The 26,243-nt window shown below is 33.3% G+C and overlaps 1 protein-coding gene across 3 annotated transcripts in view; it reads left to right on the forward strand.

Annotated features, from left to right (window-relative positions):
- LOC124364652 (probable cytochrome P450 28a5) overlaps positions 1-26,243 on the forward strand; it is a 79,938-nt gene that overhangs the window by 34,943 nt on the left and 18,752 nt on the right. For 2 of the 3 annotated variants that reach the window (XM_046820282.1, XM_046820281.1), the window contains exons 2-4: positions 8,454-8,642; positions 22,487-22,675; positions 25,313-25,445. In XM_046820282.1, the coding sequence (XP_046676238.1) occupies positions 8,458-8,642; positions 22,487-22,675; positions 25,313-25,445 (507 nt within the window). In that variant the 5' untranslated portion in view covers positions 8,454-8,457. Of the gene's footprint in view, positions 1-2,757; positions 2,775-8,453; positions 8,643-22,486; positions 22,676-25,312; positions 25,446-26,243 lie in introns of those variants that run through there. The other variant, XM_046820283.1, reaches the window with a different exon arrangement.

Below are 26,243 nucleotides of genomic sequence, written 5' to 3' on the forward strand. Positions count from 1 at the left end.
ATTGAGGTTTATTTTTAAAATTTTGTTATTTTCATGAAATTTTAAGTAGAACTCGCTTGTTTTTGAATTTTAGGATTTTTCCGATAATTTTTATATTTTTCTCTGAATATTAAGAAATAGGGGATGATATCACCCTTATGGATAAGTTAAATCGAAAGAGTTAAGTATTTACTTTATGTGTACCAAATTTCATTAAAATCGGATAAGTAGTTTTGGAAATATAAAATTATTAATGAATTTATAAACTAGCGCTCCTTGTTGTAAAAGTGAGAACAACTTATATAGCAGAGATTTAGCTTATAGACTTCGAGACTCTCGTAGCTCAGTTGGTAAGACGTTTGCCTTCATAGCCTGAGGTTCTGGGATCAAATCCCAGAGCCTCGGGCGTGCTATTTATTGAGGACATAGTTGTTGTTCAGTGGTTGGGGACAAGGCTTTACACCAGTGGTCATAGTGTAATGACTATAGAACAAGCCGAGTAATAACAACTGTGGTTGGTGCACCATTTGCCAAACCATTACCCTATTCCTTAATTCCTTGATTCCTTCTATTCCTTAATTCGTTCATTACATTCATTATCATTGAACATCATTCATTAATTATTACTAAATGTTAATAAAAACACTACTTTTTTCCAAATTGTTTATTTTTTGGACGAGGCCTTTCGAAACCAAAGGTTTCATCTTCAGGCAGCTCCACAAATGAAGATGAAACCTTTGGTTTCGAAAGGCCTCGTCCAAAAAATAAAAAAATTTGGAAAAAAGTAGTGTTTTTATTAACATTTAGTAATATTTAAAGAATTTTCCAATTGCTCCAAGAGTTTACAATCATTCATTAATACATCATTACACTTACAAACACCTGACATTGTTCCCCAGATTGCTTCTCTCACTCAAAATCTACACAAAATAAAAAAAAAAATATCGAAGACCCGAAGAATGCTCCTAACTATAAACGTTGGACAGTAGCAGTGCAGGGCAATAAATAAGTAGAAGTAGATATGAGAATCCAAAGTGCAAAAACACGCATACTAACAACACTACACCAAAGATACAATCATTCTTTTTGTCTTTAACAATAATTGATGATGTTCATGTTATTCTCTTTCATTCCTTCTACAACTTCAAAAATATACTCTTTCGCTGATGAAAAATTACGATTTCTTCCGTAATAATCTTTACAATCGTAAACATAATATCCTAAATAGTGGAATAATAAAATAAAATCATTTCTTTTTATCTCAGTAGTTGAAATAAACATAAACATTTGCGCTGAAAAATTTATATCTCGGCAGAGTTAGTTCCATAATTTCCATTTATAATAAAAAATCTTTTAAATAAATGAATGAAGTGTATATTGCCAACTGTTACAAATGTCATAATAAGGGAGAAGTTATTGATAAAAGATATTTTGTTTGTAATGATTGTCATCTGATATTGTATGAAAAACCTAAACCTAAGAAAAGAAAAAACAAATTAACACATTTAAATAATCTGATTAGAAAATTGGAAAATGGAAGTGCAAAACAAACAAATTTGTTACAGAACTTAGAAAAAAGAATCAAAATTTTTACTTACCTCTTAGAACCATTGAACACATTAATGTGCTTTTCGAAGAATACATTTGGTTTGTAGATATCAATACACACATTTATTATGAAAAGATATTACCTGTATTTTTTCATTATCTGGATGTTGAGTTTGTCTACGAATTTAAGCCAGAAATCCTCAATGATTTTATAGTACACTTGGAAAAGATAAATAATGAACCTCGTGAAGTGAAGAAATTTGCCCACTTTCGTTCGACTTCTCCAGCTAAAGTTAGCAAATTTCATTATTTCCATATATACATTTTATTCTATGTAAATGGAGTTTTTGAAAGATTTGAATATAGTAGGCGATCTACTATATAAAGAATATAAGAAGATGAATGAATTAGAAGAAAATAAGAAATACAGAATTTTGAAATTGGAGAAAATTAAAGATAAATTCGGGTTTACAATCATTGCAGAATTGGAAGAATTCAAAGTACATTTGCCTAATAGATTTTTAAATCATTTAGGTGAAAAAAAGATTAAAGAATTGAATAAAAATGATAAATTACACTTGATTGTTACTGGAAAGAAGACAATAAAAGATAAAGAATGTGTTACAATTAACTTTGTAGAATAAAGATTTTTCATCAAGATTTCGAAGATTTTCATTAAAACAGTTTAAGAAATTAGAAGCAAACCGCTATAGATACGGTTATTTTTCATTCGTGATTTGCAGATTCATTTATGGTACATTGAACAAGAATTTATATTGAATTTCTGTTGCACCCAAAAGTGGTCTAGAAACCCCATATTTATATCTACTCATACAGGTATACACACATACATACAGGGTGTAACAAAAAGGCTGGACTGTGCAACTCATCTGAAATAAAAAAATCTGAATGCAACTCAATGAATTTAATTTGAAAAAGTTAATAAAACCTTTTTAACCAACACTTAAAATCGTTAAAATAGAGTGGCCACTAAAAAAAAAAAATCATATTCAATCTCATACAATCAAAATATATAAGTAAGACATGTGATTAAGACAATATGGTACATGTATCTCTCTCTATTGAAGTCATATATTTGGATGTACCATATTTTGTAATCTGCAACTCACTTGACTTACTTAACAATCTAAATTGATTGAAGGACGATGACATTAGACGTTAGACTTTACTTGCACTGCATTCTACACTGAAAGAACTTCATCTGATACGAGCAGACCGCAGAACTAGTAAGTAGTTTTTTTCTTAAATTCTTTCTGGATAAGTTTATGTATGATTTTTAATATTTATCTGGAACAATCTCAAAGCATTTTAGTTGTATTTCAATACTTTACAAATAATAATATTGATTTTTAATGCAGCCAATGTAGAGTAAAGTTCAACAAAAACTAATCTTATTTATAAACATTACAAATTAACTGAATGTTGCCACTGTTCTTAAGTCATTGTATTGTATTGTGTAAAAGGTAATATAACATTTTGACAGTATATGTTGGCAGTATGATTGGATGATAAGAGTAATTGACAATAGTCTGAGATGAAGTAGGTGTATTTTAATGGATATTTTGACCACATAACGTAGCTATGGTGGGAAGAGTTCAGTCACCGTGAATGTTGAGTTTAGATCCAGTTAACCTTCCGCCTAGTGCAGTGTTTGGAACTTGATGTTGTCACAGACTTGACTCCTGGAATCTGGAGTCATGTTTGTCTGAAAATATCCAAAAATGTCTGTGCGAGAACCAAAATTGTGCATCTGATGAGACAATGAGAATAGCTCTTAACTTAGATTACATTATATTTTGTAGTCTATTTATCTCTGATGTTGAAACAAAGTAATTATGTCAATTTGAGCTACTTAATCACCAACTTTTTGTGGATATTTTCAGATGAACATTGCTCCCTTCCAATTCCCAAATCTAAGTGGTGCTGTTTTGAACGCTTTCCACTAGGTGTAGAAAAAGCTTTCACACCTTTCATGAAAAAGAAAAAGCTTTCATGAAAATTGGAAGATAGGAGTAAGACACACCACATGTCGCATAACTGCTTCACTGAGTTTTCTTGCAAACTTTCAAATCTATAGCTTATTACATTCTTGCGATGTTCTGCGGACAGGGAGATGGACAGACAATTATTCACAAGAACAAAACAAGAAGAGAGATATAGAATATAGAACTCATTATTTTCTATGTAACAAACTAAGTTTCATGCACATTTTAAAATAATCTATAGATGAAATCTTTCTTGAAATATCTTGCCACTGACACATTCACATTTATGTTCATTAAGACAGGTTTCATAGCAGTGTTAAATAGTATCAGTCCGGTGAGTCATGGAGGGTATACAAGAGTGCTCTGAAAACAAATCTTGTCACTGACACATTCACATTTATGTTCATTAAGACAGGTTTCATAGCAGTGTTAAATAGTATCAGTCCGGTGAGTCATGGAGGGTACACAAGAGTGCTCTGAAAACAAATCTTATCACTGACTTCAAACAATAAACTTTTTTCTCTTTACTCTATGAATAAGATGTCACAAGTAAAATCTCATATGCTTATTCTCAGTTTGTTTATAATTTATTTATACTGATATTTTCTTGTTATCATAGTTACTGATTAAAACAGAGTAAAATATATTTGCTAATATATAATTCAGTGTTGCTAATATATAAATGAAGCATCATGCAATATTTTAAGCTCAGGGTCAGTTTGTTTCTAGATATCATATGAACAGACAGAAATAAAATTTTCCTGTCCCTCAGACTTTGTCAATTAATCAAAGAGTGATGTGTGCCTTCATCCTTTAACACACACACACACACACACACACACACACACACACACACACACACACACACACACACACACACACACACACACACACACACACACGCACGCACGCATGCACACACACACACACACACACACACACACACACACACACACACACACACACACTGTAGTACTTACAATTTGTAATGGAAAGTTTTGTATTTATAAAATCATGGTTCAGATTCAGCTGACTCTGCACACTTTTTTGGTTCAGATTCAGCTGACTCTGCACACTTTTTAATGGTGTGTCTTAAATATAATTTCTTGTTTGTTCCCCAAAAATCCTTAAAATCTCATACACCCCCTGGATTCAGGCACACCGAGCCAATTTACAAATGAGACCCTGATTAAGGTGAAAGAATAGATCTTGTGAATGTGTGACGGATATGTCTGTGTGTACTACAAACAATACCAATCATATGATTTTAGTGCCATGCATGTTGATGTACTTTTTTAATCTATTATATAAAAATGAAACTGTTCGTGTGTAACAGCATCACTCACAAACGGCTGGACGGATTCGCCTAATTTTTTTTTTAATTTGTTCGTCTTGATCTGTAGAAGGTTATAGGATACTTTTTATCCCTTTCCCGATTCAGGATTCCGCCCCACTGGTTACAGAAATACCCGTAAGAAATGCATTGCAGCAAACATATGTTATTAAGTGAAAGAGTCTTTTCAAATTTTTAATCAGCTGTTCTTTGTAAACATATATAATGCGACAAAAAATATATTTATATATAATTTAATTACTACACTTATAGTTTTAAAGCATAGAGTAAGCTTAAGAGAAACGACAAATTTTGTTTAAACTGTTTCTGCAATCACTGTTAAACATAGACTTTACTATCCAGATAATACAATTCAAATTTGACGTAAAAATTCACCTTTAACTGCAATATTTATTTAATATAAACCATGCTCATGCTTGATCAGAAGAGCAATGCAGATATCATAAATACTATCTTACGTTGGCTACAAATATAAAGAATGTTATAAAATCAACCTTAGTTGTTTTTTTTTTGACAGAAGTATCAGGAATGTGGTACATACCTTCATAATGCGCCCAAGAAGCTCACGAAGGAACGACTATCAATTATCTCAGCAATGTTTAGAATGTGATAGAAAATGAATAAGTGAATATAGTGTACTGTTTTCAACGGGAAATTGCGTGCGAAGCCGCGGGAAACTTATTGAAATGCGCAGCGAAGCGCACCGGGTCCGCTAGTATTATCTGAAATGTTAAATATTACTCATGTATGCTCTACTTAAGTTCTTGATGCAATTAATTTATTTAGTATAAATCAAATCACATCATTAATATAATTACACAATTTTAAATATCTGCTATATTTAAAACACATACTATAATATCTAGTAGGTATTATATTATATTATATATATATATATATATATATATAAATTATGTAATGATGTATTCTTTAAAACATACTTTTAAAGAAGGGCATTTGCATTAATTGATAAATTGTTCAGAACTAAAAATACCAAAAACCAAATTTTCAAGAAATTTTCATTTAAAGGTTACAAAATATGTAGTTAAAATGGCAAATACGGATACTTTCAATAATTGTTTAATCCAGAATGGTAGGATTGTGATGGAAACAGGATTTTTCTGGACATTTGCCATTGTTCAGTGACACAAAAAATCAGTAACGTTACGTTTTGAGATCTACTATCTGATCTTTTCTTTAGGTAAATAAGTAAAAAAATCATACCAATGCTTTGTGACATGCATAAGTCAGGAATCACAACCACCATGTTGTGTTTCGACTTCACTTACTCTAAAACATGCACTTAATAAAAACTAAACACAACACTAATTATTGAAACTGAACTACAGAATAAAGGTCACAATATGCTGCATTTGTCGACCAACCACCTACGACTGACTAGAGGCCAATAGTAAATGGCAAGTCACAGTGGAAACAAGATGGTGGCAAAAAAGGAGGGAATAGGAGTGGGCCTTTCTTCATTGTTAGTTCATGCTAGATGAGCATAAAACCATACTGTGACTACAAATTGGTTTATTACAAATATCTAATCTGTTTGATACTTTTGGTTTTCTTTTAAATTCATCTTCAGAATTGGCAACTAAAGCGGCCTAATCTCGACTGATGGCTGACTGATTGGTTGGTCTGCCAATTTAATGTATGTAGCCTCGATAAACTTCCTTTTAAAGAAATGAGGTTCCCGAAGTATTATGTTGACTTCATCCCAATTCATATGATGGCCTTTAGACCAACAATGGTGTGCAATTTTTTACTTTTCTGTGAGACCCTTTCTCATGTTTCTTTGTGTTGTTGTATCCTTACGTGTAATTGTCTTTTTGTCTTGCCTATATATTTCCTATTGCAACTACATTTTATACTGTAAACACGATTTTTGGAATCTTATGTGCCATTTTTGGGTTTTTGTTTTTACGAGACTTTTTCTAAGAGTATTGTAAAAACACACAGTGAATATAGCCTATAGGTGAAAAAATCGGTTTCCATAAAAATCATATATCACCATGCCATAAAATACAATAATACATTTCTTTAAGATATGCTCAGAATGAACAAATTTGTTGAAATAACTTAGTTTTAAACAAATGTCTGTTGTTATAACAAATATGTTATTTATCCTTTTCTTATTTTTGAAAATTTTAGAGCTATATACAGTAACAAAATTTCAAGGATTACTAATGAAACAACACTACGAACTGACCTACAATAATCATGATCATTACCGGTACAATAAGCAATAAAACAAAGACAGACCAATTAAAACTGTGACATTTTGAAACTTAAGAATTTTAATAATGGGTTTTTAACAAAACCTCAAGAATTGGATTATATACTGTTCTTTTAATAATCAGAATCAAGAAAGTTATTAATTTAATGTTTTTATAGTGGTGTTGAGCTATCAATGAAGATGGAAAGTACATCAAACTGTAATAATGTTAATTTTTTTATAATAATACACTTTTTATACTTTGCAAATGTTAAAACAGTAAAGACATAAACTGACCCTAATAATTTGTATTACAAACTTTGTTAAATGAAAGCTGAAATGTTGTTAACCATCTACAAAACCAATTAATTTACTATACACAATAGCTTCAGTGTTATAGACAAATTAAATTGGTGCAAGCTGTTTTGTTCTCATTAAGAACAGAAAAATTTGACATTTGCATTTTTTTTATCAAAAAAGGGTATGATCCACACTGAAACTGTTTACCTAGATTCTAACAAACTAGCAACCTAACACATCTATATGAATACATATATTAATATTATTTGTAATAAGAAATAAAAAACTCTTTATTACAATATCTTTGAGAAATGTATCTTGTCAATTTACAATAATTTCATGTCTGTAATATGTACAATAATACTGTTTACACAAGAGTATATAAATATAGTTGTTTATAAAGTTAAAATGCAAGGTTTTTTAATCTTTCCAGTGCAGGTATTCAGTGCAAAAGGGCCTTAAAGTCAGCCATTCAGTCAGCAATTTCTTTAATCTCTTTCTTGTGATAATCTTCATTTCTGCTGTAGGTTGAACAGCTTCTGCCCTGCATATGACGGTTTCTTTTGGTACAGTGTGACATGGTGTGCCAGTAGACGGTAGTCTGCAGTATGTCTGGTGCGGTAGTCATGGAGGTCGGCTGCTCGAGGAAAGTTTTCCCCATCAATATGTAATATAACTTCCTGGATATAAAGGAATATCACGGTCATAATTCTGAGGTCTGTAAAAGATCCTATGCAGGTGTCTCTTGGTCCCAGGCAATTTAGGATCCTCATCACTTGCTTCTGAAGACACAGAATTCTTTGCAGGTACCCTTGAGATGTTCCTCCCAAGATAGCTATGCCATATCGTATGTGTGTTTCAAATAGAGCAAAGTATGTTGATTTTGTTGTTGCAGTGTTGCTGACAGCTTTTATTCTATTTTATATTGTTATTCTTCTTCTGTTTTATTTATTGGTAACAATAGTAACAATTTATTCAGTAGTATACGGTATAAGTAATATAAAACTAGAAATATATTTTAATATCCTCAACTGATGCCCTGCAGACAGATGGAGACAGTGTTGTTGGTGTTGGTGACCATCCTCACCATGGTCTATCTGTGGTTCAAATACAAGTACAGCTACTGGAGCAGTCGAGGACTACCTCAACCACCAACTGTTCTTGGTTGTGGCAACATCCTCGACTCTCTTCTCATGAGGAAAAACATCGGTCTTGTTTATGATCAGATTTACAGGTGATAATATGAAAATGTTATATCAGGTCTTACTAAAATGTAATTACATCCTATTAAAATTTGATGAAATTTGATGTCAACCCATATATTTTGATAAAGATAAGTTAAAATTATTCAAGAAATATCAAACTCAATAAGATTTTATTTGATCAGGGTTAATGAAGTTTGATGACTGATTAATCAAATTTAATCTGGCAATATAATGAGCTTTTAATCAAACCATTTGTTTTTTAATCAAATTACACTAAATATTTATTATATGACTAATATCTTATCAAGTTTAATCTGGAAATGTATGAGATCTTAACTGAATGTAACAAATTTGTTTTCATCCAAATCAGATTAAATATTTATATTGTACAGTAATTAATAGCTTATCAAGTTTAATCACATGAAATTAAACTCCATTACTTTATGCTTCTATCCAACCAGAATATATCATATTGCTCTAGATTAAAACTGTCCTCTGCTGCAAAGAATCAGAATCTTATTATAAACATAATACATTGAAATGTATACTAAATATCCATGTGGCATCGGTGCTATTGGCGTCAAATATTAAGGGATAAATGTACAGTCACATGTAATAAGTGGTTCTATGCTGACTGCCAAATTGTACCAGTCAGACAAAAGTTGTAGAAGCTTAAATCATCATGTGAAGGACTGGAAATGGGCAAAATGTAAGTTAACTTTTCAAGATATCTCTAAACTTAAAATTAACTTTTCCATAAACACATCACAATGTATAACCGTTAATGATCCTGATTCTGCAAACAACTTGTTAAAAGAATTGGAACAAAGTCTCTTTGAAAATAATCCTTTGTTAACACAGACAGTGAAGCAGAAAAGCTAGGAATGGCTGCCAAAATAAGCTTTGTTTTACTTGATGACAATGGTGCTTTAAAGAAATAAATCATTATACTGAAAGCTGGCCAGTTGAAGAAAAAATCAAAGATAAGAATTAATGAAGCAAAATACTCGAAACCTTACAAAATAAACTTGCAGAAACCTATGCTCAGCTTGATACAGAAACATAGTTATGAATAAATAACCAAAACATTTTTGAAGAACATGACAGTAAACGTGGCAAAATATTTAGAGATTATATTAAAATTAATTATAATAATAAATTATAGAAAATTTGATAATAGGTAAAATCAGACTACTCCATCATCTGAACTTCATTCCCAATATCTGTTGCTTGAAGTCCTAAATATAAATCTTTCTTACTTGTTTAAATAAAAAACAAGATAATTCGATAAATATGTTAAAGATTTTGTTATTGCAACTTCAAACGCTTCCAGTGATAATAAGGAAGCAGGTATTAGCTCAAACATGAAAATCTTCACTGTGAAATCAAAAAATTTGTACACCAAGAAGGAAGGAACCATTCTTGAGAGAACAACATCTGAACCCAGATAAATTTCTCTAAAAAACTAAGAAAGGATTTGGCTGACCTGGTGATCAAACCCAGAAAACCCCTCTCTGAAGCAAATAGACAAAGCTGAACTCAAAAACTGGCTGGTTAATAAGCAAACACTGAACAAAACCCCACTAGGAAAACACACCTCAGTCAATAAAAATTGACAGACCTGGTAAACATGTTTTCAGCATATCCCTTCAGTTTACAGAGTGCAGCAAATCTTACCATCCAGGAATCAGACCTAGTCGCTATCCAACACCAGCCAAAAATGAATCAAGTAAAGGACCCCTGATAATGCAAAATTAAAGAACAAGCAAGAAAATGGAAATTGCAGAGTGAAGGAACTAATTTAATGACATTTAACCACAAGAAAAAGACAAGCTCCTGATGATGCTGATTTGATGACATGTTATCACTCTTATTGTAATAGAGGATGATTGGTACCTCCAACAGCTAATCTCAATTTAATGATGTATGATTCTTCAACCATCAACAATTTTTAAGTGATTCGCACTATGGGTGATGGTAAATGTTAATTTCGGGCAATCTCTCATTGTTTATTCGGTGAAGATAGACACTATGAGGTCCGTTTGACTGCTATTGACCACATTGCTAAGAAGTGGCATGCATTTAAAAATTTTACTGTTGGGGATGAAACATATGGGCAAAGTATTAAAAATGTGACTGATTATAAACATATAATGAGTGCCAATGGCCAGTATGCAGGACATACTGAACTTCAGATTGTGAGTGAGCTATTTTCAAATTGTTTGTTTAGAGTTTTTCAGAAAAATGGTGACATAATTGATAATTATGGTTTTGGAGGAACTATTCATGACTTGCTATTCTCTGGAAACTGAGATAATGGGCATTGCAGTGTCCTGAAGGATAGTTCTAGAACACCTATGAGGAAAACACTTGATATAAGTTCTGTAGTTGTTGATCCTAACATTAAGAGGACTAACGGTAAGGCCGCTCTGACTGGCAGCCGTGAGGTAAAGGCCAAAGCCCAAAAAGAGTGAGAGAGCAGAGTATTTAGTTGTGATAAGAAGTGTAAATGTACTCCAAGGTGTACAGGGTCTGATGCTAATCCAGATGTCAGTCCTTACTCTGTAGGTCGTCTTATGGGAGTTTGTCAGAATTGCTCAGCATTGTATTTCAAACCTGATAAGAATACAGCTGGAAAGTTCACTCTCTGTTGCTATGATGGAAAAATGAAACTTCCATCTTCTACTACTCTTAAAGATATGAAAGAGTTGTTCTCTGGTAATAATGAAAGATCTACAAATTTCAGAGACAATATACACCAATATAATAATGCAATTTCATTTGGTTCTAAAGTTGATTTACTTCTTAACTATGGTCCTCATCCCTTTAGAATCAATGGCATGGTTTATCATCCATTATATCCTGATGATTCCCAAAGTATTTCATATGGTCTGTTATATATTCTTGATTTTGCCAAAGCTAATTAAATGAGAATGTCACATGATACTTACAAACATTTGGCCAAACAGACACTTACCAACTTGAATGATCTGCTTAGTAAATTCAATCCTTATGTCCATTCATACAAAACCATGCATCAGAAAATTGTAGAGGAAAAAGCCCTAAAGCCCTTATACTTATAGAAAATTGTTCACCATTAAATTTTGCTATGCGATTCTACCATAATCCATTTGGATATCAGCAGCTTTATAATGATCCTACTATTTCTGGAATGCTGCGGTCAGTGCAGTGTTTGAAACAGCTGATGGAGCACCTCCTTCTCATAGACACATAACTGTTTATGAAAGAGCAGGTGATTTACAAAAGATAGATAATGGTATGCATTGTGATCCTATGTGCTGCACTTTGATTTGGCCATGTGGCGAAACTGGTTAGCACAGAAATATGCCAATTCAAGGTGTGCGTCAAACTAAAATTCAAAAGACATTTACTATATTATGAGAATATGTTTGATATAGAATTGCAGTAAGAGAAAATGGTCCTGCAGGTGAATTTAATCCAATAATAAATGCTGCAGAACTTACTCAACAACTTTTTGTGGACTATTACTGCTGTATTGAATGGGATAGACTGAAGTACACCTGAATGAAACAAACTAAATTGCATGTAGAAACATACATACGCTTAACAGATGCTTTATGTGTGAGGGCTGAGCATGAAAAGTTGAAAGTATGTCAGATTGTAGTTCTGCCTTCAGCTTTTTTGGGAGTCCAAGAAATATGATGCAGAATTACCAAGATGCTAAGGCATTAGTGAGAAAGTTTGGCAATCCAGACATCATCATAACATTTACTTGCAATCCTAAATGGTCTGAAATGACTGATAGTATTCATTCTTTGGAGACACCAAATAATAGGCCAGACATTGTGGTACAAGTTTTACAAGCTAAAATGGAAGAATTGATATAGTGCAGTCATTGAAGCATTGTTGGTCCGAATTTTTTTACTGTGAACCGAATTGCATAAAATTTTGGAATTAGGTTTCATCTTACCCTTAACTTCAAAAGTGAAAATGATTTGAACTCCGCAACCACCCTGGGGGTGGTTGCCACCCCTTCTCGGGAGTGAATTTATTTTTTTCAAAATAACCTCGGATATCTATAGAAGGCCTAATTTTTAAGCAAAAAATCATCTATAACGTTTTTCGAAAAATCCAATACTTTTCAAGTTTATTGGCAATTGAAAATTCGCAATTGTTACACGTTTTTCATCGGTTTTTTGCAAATATCTCCAAAAATATACGTTTTATCGAAAAGTTTATAAGGAACACAATTGTAGCAGGTAAAACAATGAACAATTTTGTTTTTTATAAAGTATTTTGCAATATTAAGCTAGATATTAAAATCAAAGTTTTTTATTTTGTCTGAAATTTAATCGATGTGGTCAATGCCATCTAGCGGCGAGCAGTGCTTAGGCTTTCTAAATAGTGCTTGAAATAAGCTTTAAAATGAGCACTATTAAAAGTCTTTTTGCACGTAAAATAAGTGAGCTGTATTGCAAATAAGAGGAGCATCTAATGTTTTTTTCTTTTTCAATGGGTTTCATAAGTGCCATTTCCACCAAAATTAAAATTAATCGTATTCCACCTAGAATCAACTTATTATGAAGATTTTAATAGATTGTATCAGTTTGGCTGCTTCAGGACACATATTTTTCAAAAAAGTCACGATTAAAAAAAATTTCAAATTTTTTAAAACACCACCTTTTTTCATAATATCTCAAAAATGACGACACATACGAATAAAAGTGTAGGTATGAAAAATGTAGGTATATTTCTGAAAAACAATTTGGATTTTTTGATTTTTTCTGTAAAACAAAAATTGACGGAAATATGATTGTTTAAAGAGAGCGTGGCAGCGCAATCACAGCCTCTCTTAAGCCCTCTAACCCTTCACTGTTTGAGAAAATGGTTTTTTACTATATATTGCAATGAAGGATGTTGTAGCTCTCTTAATTAACTTTACAATGGTTTTTTATAAATTGTGATAGCATAAAAATTAAAGGAGTTATGGGTCAAAAAACTTATCATAATTTTTTGCTACTTAGTAACTGAAAATTTCGGGACTGTGATATTTGGAGCAATGTGAAAGTACGCAGTATAATAGAGACCCAAAACTATTGTAATGTGTATATATATACATAATATGGCTCATATATTTTGGAAACGTAGGCATGAATACATACCAACTTTCTTATACGTATATATAACATATTTGAGTAAATTTTTGTATAATTTGTAAATATTTTATCCAATAAATGGCAATTTTTTACTCTAAATTAAATTATTTTTAAATAATATGTAATCATATATACAGGGTGATTCATGAAGTTCTCCCCCAACTTCTACAGCACATTGTACTAGTAAAAATAATGAAAAAATGTTATACAAACATAGGTCCGAAAACGCTTCGTTAGCGAGTTACAGCTAGCGAAAGATTTCGCCTGAATTCCTGGGTAAAGAGTAAAATAAAAAGCCATACTGAACTTTTGGAAAAGTTAATTAAGTAAGAAATATCGTGGATTTCTTATGTATTTTTACCTGATAAAGCTAATAAAACAGGTTTTCAGAACTGTACCTGTAGTAGTTTTTTGAGGTATTCAGGGTTAAATGCAAAAAATTGAGGCACGAACCAATGTTTCTTTAAGTTTGATGTACAATAACTTTGTTAAATTGGTAATAAATACATTAAAATCAACAAACATTAATTGTAGAGAATTTAATTTTGAGAAAATTGATATAATGAAGTCTAAAATAAAACAGAAATAAGTACCGAAAAATCGATTTTATTCAGTATAATACATTACTAGTTTTAAGCAAAATTAATCAGGTTGGGCCAACCGTACGCACCTTTTTTATAATAGATGTTTCGAAAATGAGGCCATCATTATCAATACATTTTGCAGCAAGTTTTTGTATTGCTTTTGTTGCGTTTTCTTAATTTTTCAGGACTTCCCTGTATCTGCACAGCCGAATCCATAATACGGGCAATTAATTCATCACGAGAATTCACTTTTGTCTTGTATACAATGTCTTTCATCCATCCTCAGATGCAATAATCCAATGGAGATAGATCTGGTGATCTTGGTGGCCAAGGGTGAGGCCCTCCACGACCAATCCAGTGTCCAGGAAATTGATGATTTAAGTTAGCAGAAACGGCACGTGAAAAGTGGGGAGGTGCTCCGTCATGCTGGAAGTACAAATTTTGTCTGAGATGTAAAGGAACATTCTCTAACAGCTGCGGCAACTCTTCTTGAAGGAAATGCAAATAGAACTCAGCATTTAGGCGTCCAGGTAATATGAAAGGTCCAATCAGCCGATTGTGTGCAAAAGGTCACACCAGACATTGACGCTAAATCGGTGTTGAAAGTTCTGTTCCACTACCTCATGTGGATTTTTCTTCTGCCCATGAGTGTTCATTGTGCAAGTTATTGACACCATCTCGAGTGAATTGTGCCTCATCCGTAAACAAAATACGCTTGTAGAGTTGATTATTAATATTCAAAAAGTTGCAAAACTCCAAGCGAAGCGGACCATCCCCTAGCTGTAGATGTTGAACCTTTTGTTTATGAAACGGATAAAATTTGTTTCGATTAAGTGACCTCCACACCGTTGACTGCGAAACTCCTATCCGCCTAGAAATACGTCGTGTACTTACACCTGGACTGCGATGAACAACATTAATAACAACATCATCATCAAGTTGGACAGCTCGTTCATAATTGGTTCTAGTACTTGGTAGTGATCCTGTTTCCCGAAGAGTACGAAAAGTTCCTGAAATTGTTTTGGTATCTGGAATCCTCCTATTAGGGTAACGTAGTTCATATTCTTCTACAGCAGCTCTAGAATTACCATTACAGTAACCCAAAATAAAAACCATATCAGCGTATTCCTCTGATGTAAATAAGTAAGGCATTTTTTCCGCTGAATAAACAATCGAATTATAACTCACAGAAAAATTGTATTTAATAACACGATTCACAGAAACCCGATCTCCTGCTGTAGCTTGCAAAACACCACTAATACACAGTTCTAACGTAACAGTACAGAATACCATTGTTGATCAGCTGTTATTCGTGCGTTGCCAACTTAGAAATTAATAAAACAAAAAACTGCATTTCGATGATTAGTAAACAATAATGGGAAAAATGTTTGCTCCATTTATTTTCGAACATTTGATGTAAATTTTTATAAAAAAATACAACGTAATAAAACATGATATTTTTATTTACAAACAAATTTATTTAACAGTTAATCTTGTTTTTCTCAATTTATCTCTTCATTAAGGAACAAACATTTTGTTTTTGTTTTATTTTAACTAAATACCGTACGGTATTTCTTTACAGCTAGTAATGTATTATACTGAATAAAATCGATTTTTTGGTACTTATTTCTGTTTTATTTTAGGACTTTGATTATGTCAATTTTCTCAGAATTAAATTCTCTACAATTAATGTTCGTTGATGTTATGTATTTATTACCAATTTAACAAAGTTATTGTACATCAAACTTAAAAAAAACATTGTTTCGTGCCCCAATTTTTTTGCATTTAACCCTGAATCCCTCAAAAACTACTACAGGTACAGTTCTGAAACCTATTTTATTAGCTTCATCAGGTAAAAATACATAAGAATCCACGATATTTCTTACTTAATTAACCTTTCCAAAAGTTCAGTATGGCTTTATTTTACTCTTTACCCAGGAATTCAGGCGAAATCTTTCGCTAGCTGTAACTCGCTAACGAAGCGTTTTCGGACCTATGTTTTATATAACATTTTTTCATTATTTTTACTAGTACAATGTGCTGTAGAAGTTGGGGGAGAACTTCATGAATCACCCTGTATTTACTGTTTTAATTTAGGGGTAGTTTTAAGGGTAGAAAAGCCTAAGAATATGATAATCATTTTCGAGAGTGTGGAATAAATATTTAAATCCTTTTCATTTTATCAAAAAAAATTTAACAATTTTTTTATCAAGGGGTAGTTTTCAAGGGTTTGAAAGGGGGTTAAAAATTTGATAATTATTATAGAAAATATAAAATATTACTAACTCTATACTTACATCTTTTTATATCATACCAAAGTATTTTTTTGTGATTTTTTTTTCAATTTAGGGGTTGTTTGCAAGGGTTGTAAGATGTTCAAGGGTTGAAAATGATTGTAATATGAGGTTACTTGTGTTATATAAAACACTTTAAAAATTTCACCACTTACTATTACACATGTTTTCTAGCGATAAAATGGCTCAATGTCGATTTTTCCATTAAGGGGTTGTTTACACTCCTTAAAAATAATAGGCGGAGTTCAGATCATTTTCACTTTTGAAGTTAAGGGTAAGATGAGCCTAATTCCAAAATTTCATGCAAATCGGTTTCACAGTATAAAAAAATTCGGAGTTAAGACCGTATTTTTTCGCTTCAATGACTGCACTAATATGACTAATTTGTAAAGTGGAGATCTTTGGACAATGAAAAGCGTTTTTGTACACTATGGAATTCCAAAAACCTGGACTGCTAAACATTCACCTACTTTTAATCTTGGAAGATAAATTTTAAGGTTATGAACCCAGAGGACATTGACAAAGTTTTATTTGCTGAAATTCCCAACCTTTCCAATAAAGAACTTCATGAGTTATTAAAAACTCATATGGTACATGAACCCTGTGGTCATCTCAATCCTTTCTGTGTTTGCATGAAAAAAGAAAAATGTAAGAAAGATTTTCCAATTGAAGAAACAAAAGAAAATGAAATAAGCTATCCACTTTATAGGCGAAGAGATAATGGCAAGACCATAACTAAACACATTTAGTGCAGTCATTGAAGCATTATTGCTCCGAATTTTTTTACTGTGAACCGAATTGCATACAATTTTGGAATTAGGTTCATCTTACCCTTAACTTTAAAAGTGAAAATGATTTGAACTCCGCAACCACCCGTTGCCAATCCTTTCTCGGAGGTGAATTTTTCTTTTTCCAAATAACCTCGGATATCGATAGAAGGCCTAATTTTAAGCAAAAAAGTTTTTCAAAAATTCCAATACTTTTCAAGTTATTGGCAATTGAAAATTCGCAATCTTTTCACGTTTTTCATCGGTTTTTTGCAAATATCTCCAAAAATATACGTTTTATCCAAAATTTTATAAAGAATAAAATTGTAGCAGGTAAAACAATGAACAATTCGGTTTTTTATAAAGTATTCTAAGTGCAATATTAAGCTAGATATTAAAGATCAAAGCCGTTTTTTATTTTGTCTGAAATTTAATCGATGTGGTCAATGCCATCTAGCGGCGAGCAGATGCATTTTAGGCATTCTAATAAAAAAGGGTTTTCTGGTGCTTGAAATAAGCTTTAAAATGAGCACTATTAAAAGTCTTTTGCACGTAAAATAAGTGAGCTGTATTGCAAATAAGAGGAGCATCTAATGTTTTTTTCTTTTAAATCAATGGGTTTCATAAGTGCGATTTCCACCAAAACTAAAATTAATCGTATTCCGCCTAGAATTAACTTTATTATGAAGAGTTTGATAGATTGTATCAGTTTGGCTGCTTCACGACACATATGTTTCAAAAAAAGTCACGATAAAAAAAAATTCAAATTAAAAAAAAACCACCTTTTTTCATGATATCTCAAAAATGACAACAGATACGTATAAAAGTGTAGGGATGAACAATTAAGGTATTTTTCTGACAAACAATTTAGTTTTTTTTTCTGTCAAAACAAAAATTGACGGAGATATGATGGTTTAAAGAGCGCGTGGCAGCTCAATCACAGCCTCTCTTAAGCCCTTTAACCCTTCACCGTTTTAGAAAATGGTTTTTTACTATATATTGCAATAAATGATGTTGTAGCTCTCTTAATTACCTTTACAATGGTTTTTTTATAAATTGTGATAGCATGAAAATTGAAGGAGTTATGGTCCAAAAACTTATCATATTTTTTTCTACTTAGTAACTGAAAATTTCGGAGTGTGAATATTTGGTGCAATGTGAAAGTACGCAGTATAATAGAGACCCAAACTATTGTGATGTGTATACATATATATATATAATATGGCTCATATATTTTGGAAACGTAGGCATGAATATATACCAACGTTCTTATATGTATATATAACACATATGAGTGAATTTTATATAATTTGTAAATATTTTATTCAATAAATGGCAAATTTTTACTCTAAATTAAATTATTTTTAAATATATATAATATATATATATATATATATATATATATATATATATATATGTTTTAATTTAGGGGTAGTTTTAAGGGTAGAAAAGTTTAAGATTATGATAATCATTTTTGAGAGTGTGGAATAATATTTCAATCCTTTTCATTTTATAGAAACAATTTTAACAATTTTTTATTATGGGGTAGTTTTCAAGGGTTGAAAGGGGGTTAAAAATTTGATACTTATTATAGAGAATATAAAATATTACTTACTCTATACTTACATCTTTTTATGTCATACCAAAGTATTTTTTTTGTGATTTTTTCACTTAAGGGGTTGTTTGCAAGGGTTTTAAGATTTTAGCTCATACAGCTATTATTAAGACACATACAGAGCTCAATTAAATTTTCAACTCCATTGTCTCTTTTCAAAGTTTACAAACTAAAAGAAAATATGAGGGCTAATGCTGATAAATGTGAATTTGCTAACTTCCTGCTTGAAATTGGTAATGGTCAATACCCTACCAATGGTAACGGTTTAGTGGAGTTGCCTTTGTCCTCGATTTCAGACTCAGATATAGTGAGTGAAATATATGGTCAAATTTCATCATTCTCTCTTGATGCTTCCTTCATACCTTTCAAGCAGTAACATTATGACACCTAAGAATGAGCACTGTGATGAGGTCAATAAAAGGATTTGAGACCTCCTTTCAGGTCATGCAGAACTTATATGAGTGTAAATACTTTAACAACTGAAGATAACAATGAAATGCTACAATTTCCTGCTGAACTCTTAGATAGGGTTGAAATGACTGGCTTACCATCCCATGAGTTTGAGAACCATTTGAGAACTGTTTGTATATGGAAATTATTACTGATAGACAGGTTGGACAACAGAAAATGATTACCTCTCATTGACCATCACCATCTGACACTACTGTTCCATTTTCATTAAAGCGAAGACAACTCCCTATCAAAGAGACAATTCTGCATGACAGTTAACAAGGCGCAGGGACAAACAATCGACCGAGTCAGAGTATACTTACCTAAACCAGTGTTTAGTCATGGTCAGTTGCATGTGGCCCTATCGCACGGGAAATTATTCAAAAATGTTAGGATAGATATTAAACTTCAAGGTCAGCTCGCATCCAATGTGGTTTGGAAGGATGTATTGTAAAATTAGAACGATTGTAGAATTAGTGGAACGAAATGTCAATTGCATTTTTTTATGATGTGTGATTTTTCATGCAACATTACAAATATGAGAAATGATTTCTTGACTAAGTATGTTACTCCTCATACACTATTTTCTCCTTTGACGAGATAAACAATTACTAAAGTGTGCCCCCCTCCTCCACTAATTACAATATCGAGTAATACTGCGGAACAGCACGGGTCCACTAGTAAACAATGAAAGAAGGGAAAGAATAGAGAAAACTCAACTAAAGAAAAATCCCATTTACATGAATAACATTTTTGCTAACACATACAATAGAACCAAACCACGTACTTCAAATACAAAAATCATTATAAATATCTTAAAACAGAAAATATCAACAAGAGAGGATGACATCTCTTCCAAATTGGTCAAACGTAAACTTGAAATCTGCACTCCACTGATTGTTATAAATAAATCACAGCTACAGTGAACTTTTTCCATCAGGCTGAAACCTGTAAAACTACTCAAAATATAAAAATGGGGCATGTGTTGAAGCCACCAGTTATCAGCCAATTTCTCTGATTTTCAAGTTTTCTAAAATCCAAGAGCTAACCAGAATGCTGCACTACCTCAAACGGTACCATCTCCTCATTCCGAGACAACATAGTTTTACATTAGATCACCGACAACTGGAATAGTCCAACAAATTGAAACCATAATTGACAAACTAGAAGGATACATTCAAGTACAAGTATACAAGTATATTCTTGAGCATAAGAAACGTGTTTTAATGTTTAGATAGTATCATCATAAAAGAGCTGCAAATTATGGGAATCATGGATAAAGAAATATACTGATTCAAAAGCTATTTAAGCAACAGAAAACAGATAGTAGAACTTAATCATGCTACAAATAACACTGTAACAAAAGTACAATTCAAACTACTAGAGAGCAGAGGCATGCCACAAGGCTATGTTCAGTCTGTATATACTCTTAACTAATGACTTCCCAAAGTACATTCAGAACCACTGTGAAATAGTGATGTAGGCTGGTGATACAGCCCTTGTTCTAGCGGAAAAGTACAAAGACCAACTAGACATTGTCTCTGTTGCTGTCAACATTGATGAACAATACTACTTCCTCAAGGATTTGGTTTAAAATAAATAAAAAATCCAACAGTAATTGTAACTACTACTCAAAACCAGGCCCGTACTCAGATCGGTTTTTTTTGGACCATTTTACGGGAGCCGGGCCTTCAAGGGCCCCGGGATGGGCTTCATAACATACCTATTTTACAGCCCCTGGCCAAACATCATTTCTGGGGCCTGCCAAAGCTGAATACGGCCCTGCTCAAAACCATTACCACTGCCTCCATACCACTAATTTTGGAATAAAAATTATCCTGGGAAGCTGATATTAATCAATTCGGTTGTGAATTCAACAGCAGCCTTAATACAGAAAAAAATGACACCAATTAGCAGCACTGAAGCATCTATGACAGCACAATACTCTTTGAGTCCCACTTGAGAATTGCCTTAAATAGTCTGGGAAGGGACTACTAGAGCTCTAAGACCATTGGACATATGCCGAGAAGCCATTAAGGAACTAATAGTCCTGACTCTTGTAGAAATCAACATTGAAGAGACAGTTCTCTTTACAATAAAAACAGGGCAAGCGAGGACTAGTGATAGTCACACCTGCATCATCAGACAAGAGCAACTTCCTCCTACATCAACATCATCTCAGCCTATTTCTCAAGGAAACCTTCATATCAAGGAGAAATGTTATTCAACATTCTACCCCAATCCGTAACAGGATTTCCAGAGAAGACTGCCATAAAATCCTTGAGAAACTGGCTGCTGGAGCATCCATCCTATATTATCAGAGTTTGTTCAATGGAGGACACACAACTTTTGCCAAATACTGACACATACACAAATTGTAAAATTATCTTTACTCTGCTATCTAAGAGAGAACGCAATATATATATATATATATATATATATATATATATATATATTTTATAGTCTATTCGACTTTGGAAATGTTCAAGATTTTGTTAGATTAAATATTTATAATGTTATAGCTTACCAGATTTAATCTGAGAATGCAGTGAGCTCTCAATCAAACAATTTGTTTTTTTAATCCAAATGAGATGAAATCACAATGTTCTATCTACTTGTGATCCTACAAAGTAATTAAAGTTGTTCCCTAATAAACTATTTTCCTAACAGTCACATGTGCTTGAAACTTCATTTGACAAACTATATTTTGCAAAATGTTTGAGCCCCTGTTTACATTTTAAAATAATATATTGTATAACCTGTTTAAACTTAAGAATTCTCACATTTAAAATGTCTTAACCCTTTGCAGTTGTAAATTTATGTCAACAGAGTTCCTAACCATGAAGTCAGAGTCAAACACATCTGAGTTGTTAACTTAAGGGTTGACAATGTTTAAAATGGTTAGTGAGATAATATAGTGAGTATTGTTAGAGATAGGTATTATCACATAGTGCACTATTTCCATGATCGTATTATTTAAATACAATAATTACAGTTATTAAGAGAATGTTGTGGTGTGCGACAGAGACTATCCGGACTGTGAGGCGGTCGGAGTGTACAGCATCTACACACCTCGTATGCTACTCCGCAGCCCACAGCTAATTCAGAAAGTCATGGCCAGCAACTTTTCTCATTTCCACGATAACGAGTTTACCGTCTCAAAAAAGCTTGAGCCTTACTTCTATGAAGATCCATTTTGCCTCAAAGGAGAGGAGTAAGTTTAACAAGAGTTATATCCATACTCATAATACTTCATTTAATTTTATCACGAAATGAAATGATATACATAGAAATTAATGTAATTAGTATTAATCGATTTGGTGTTCACCTTTAATTTATAGTTACCTTTAAGTTCAAGAGTTGTCCCAATATATTTACTACTAAACTGTGGTGTACAGTGTGAATGTAAATTTTTAGGTAAAATTTTGATTAGTTATCAATCATTCCAAAGACTTTATATGTATGTCTATTTTCTTATATATTTATTTATATTTCTTTAAAATTCTATTATTATATTGTCTCACATGTAATTTACAACTGAGCAATATTTATTATTATTAATACGTAGTGGTATGTATAAGTAGTGATACTTGCAATAAATTTCATCTGAATAAGTATTCGATAACTAATACTGAATTAGATGTAGATTTTGTGCATACATCGCTAATTTTTCATACATAATATTTAGTAATGTCATACGTCTATTGTGTGCTCTTAAAATTTAATTTAAAAGTTTTCAATAATCCTTACAATATTTTTAATTTGTTCCGCAATTCAAAACTAATGAAATGGTTGAACAAAGTCCCTATAGAAAAGCAAGGTAAGCACTATTACCTGTAGCTTCTCACTCCATTTCTTGTAGTACCTATAGAAAAGGGCATACCTGGCAGATGATTTCATAAAAATGTTTCTATTTTGGAAATACAATATATTTGAAGATACTTCAATTTGGTCTTGTCAACATTAGCATACCGAATCACTGAACCACAATCTCCAGCACTGAACCAGACTTTTACATAATAAATGACTGACAGGAACCTAAGATGGATCACTGTATGTTACAGAGTATTTTTTTTTTTTTTTTTTTTTTTTTTTTTTTTTTTTTTTTTTGAGGGAGAGGCAGGAAAAATGCAATTACGCATGCAGGTGGCCAGTCTGTAGTGTGGGACTCCCTCTAAAAACGGGTTTACCCACTAAAAAACCTCATCTACTCTTTAGGATTCTAACCTGGTATTGTTTATCACATTACTTCAGGCTAGGCCTAAATGTGGCTTAAGCCCGTGGGGCTCGCTCCTTATCCAGCCGCTCGGTCAAGGGATCTGGGCCACTTCGCGGTCCAGATCGGGTTTCTTTTCCAGGAGAATGCCCCGGACGAACTGTGACAAACAATCCCAGTTCCCCTCATCCTCCATAATCTTTTCGCAGACCGTATCCACCGAAAAAACACTGATTTTTCTTGTGGCCTCTAGGCGGGGCCTTTCCCAACGTGGACAGCGGAAGAAGATGTGTTCCGCGTCGTCGGGAACGCCCGGGCAGTAGATGCAATCAGGTGAACCGGTCTTGCCCATCCGGTTCAGGTACGACTTGAAATAGCCGTGACCTGTCAGGAACTGTGTGAGGTAGTAGTCCACCTCGCCATGCCACCTTTCGACCCATGATTTAACCTGCTCGATGAGTCGCGCAGTCCATCGTCCTCGGGTTTCGTGCTCCCAGCTGTGTTGCCACTGCTGGAAGGTTCGGGCACGCTCTACGGATCTTGCTGCGTCCTTGCCGATCTCGCCTTGTCTCTGATAAATCGCCTTCCTCTCCCCTGACAAGAGCTTGACAGGGATGACTCCGGCAACCACCAGGACTCGGATACTGTCCGATAGGCGGAACACACCCGGAGCGCAGCTTGACGCTGAACCCGGGCGAGTCGCAACCTATAAAATTCCTTGGTAAGAGTGTCTGCCCACACCTCTGCCCCATAAAGGAGCACGGACTGGACTGCGGACATCAATAACCGTCCTTTGCTGGACCTAGGACCCCCGACATTGGCAATCAGTTTACTAAGATAAGAGACCACCTTAGCAGCCTTGTCCGCCGAGCGGAAGATCTGATCTCTCCAGCTTAACTTGTTGTCCACCATGACTCCGAGGTGGCGGCACGCGTTGACTGGACCACTTCCCTTCCCACTCGCAGCGGGACGACGGTGTGAATTCTCTTCTTTGTGAGAATCACGATCTCCGTCTTGTTCAGAGCAAGCGGAAAGACCGTGATCGGACATCCAGGCGTTGACCACTCGCATGAACTGGTTCAACGTTAGCTGGGCCAGCTCAACGTTGCGTGCGGCCATGAGAGCCGCAACGTCATCGGCGTACCCAACTAAGACGGTTTCCTCTGGCATCTCGAATCTCATGAGGCTGTCATAAGCGATATTCCAGAGATCCGGGCCGAGTATTGAACCCTGCGCGGCACCAGAGGTGACTCCACCGTCCGCGCTCCGTCTCGTTGGAAGTCACACCAATTGAGTATAAACACTTATGAAAACTAGCTATGAAGAAACTAGATAAAAAGGTTTATAGTAAAGTAACATTTCCAATTTTTTTTGTACCCGTAATTTAAAATAGGGTATAACTGAATATGAACTGAACTGAATATCTGGGGAAGTTAATATTGCAATAAGCAATAGTTAAACACAGTATGAACTGGAAGCCTTTGATGTTGCTCTTGATTCTGTCATCATTGATAATAGTAACTTAAGATAAATAAAATACTCATAGTTTTAGCTAAGACAGCAGGAATTTACCTTAAATGCGTTAACTAACCCCATTTTTTCTTTGGAGACAATTTTCGTGATTTTTATTTTCAGATGGAAACACAATCGAGCCAAGATTGTATCAACAATGACTTCAAGCAGGATGAAGGAGATTTTCCCTTTCATGAAAGAAATCATTCCTCGATTAGATGCTTATCTTCAAAAACACTTTGGGAAAGATTTAGAGGTACATGTAACTATTCTAAGTTATTAGTTTTGTCTACTCTCTCAACTACAATGTCTTTCAATTTTGTTTCACAAAAGGTTTAAATATCTAGATAAAGGAAGTTTATGTGATATTTAAAATTTGTTTTAAATGATAATTCATAATCACATTGTCATTTTGTGGCGAGGGTGAAATCTGAGGCATTCACTTCAACAAAAGGAGGGTTATAAGTTATAGTTGTGATGATAGCATTGGCTATGTCTTTTTTTATTGTTTGGAAGTCTTTTATCCCATTAGGAGATAACGGAAAAGTATTGCAGGAAGTGAAACTGTAAATTTTATCAGAGAAATGGGGAACTTAGTTAGAGTATTAAGCAAAACATGCAAGAACAAGTTTTTTGAGTGAGGCTTGGTCTTTGGGAGTAAGCAATAGGTTTCATCCTCTCTGGGTCAGGTTTGTTAGTTCTGTAGTTCATATGGTGTCCAAGAATACACACAGTTTCTTTGGAAAATACAGACCTTTATTCATTGAATTAGACCATACTTATTAGCACATTCCAGAAATTTTAAAAGGTTTGCACATTCCATAAATTCACGGTCGGATTGGGTTTCTTCACCGACTGCAATGGTGCTGAGGCAAACAAAGTTCCTTTGATGTGCTCTTTATCAATAATAGAATCAATGACTCGTTGAAAACATGAACACCATTTTTAACACCAGAAGGGATTCTGGTGAATGCATACAGGTTTCTATAAACTTCAAAAGCTGTGAATTTCCTCTCCTCCAAAGAAATAGGGATTAGTGATTATTTGTTTGTAA

The sequence above is a fragment of the Homalodisca vitripennis genome, chromosome 6 (assembly GCF_021130785.1).
Source record: "Homalodisca vitripennis isolate AUS2020 chromosome 6, UT_GWSS_2.1, whole genome shotgun sequence".
In the NCBI taxonomy this organism is placed as follows: Eukaryota; Metazoa; Arthropoda; class Insecta; order Hemiptera; family Cicadellidae; genus Homalodisca; species Homalodisca vitripennis.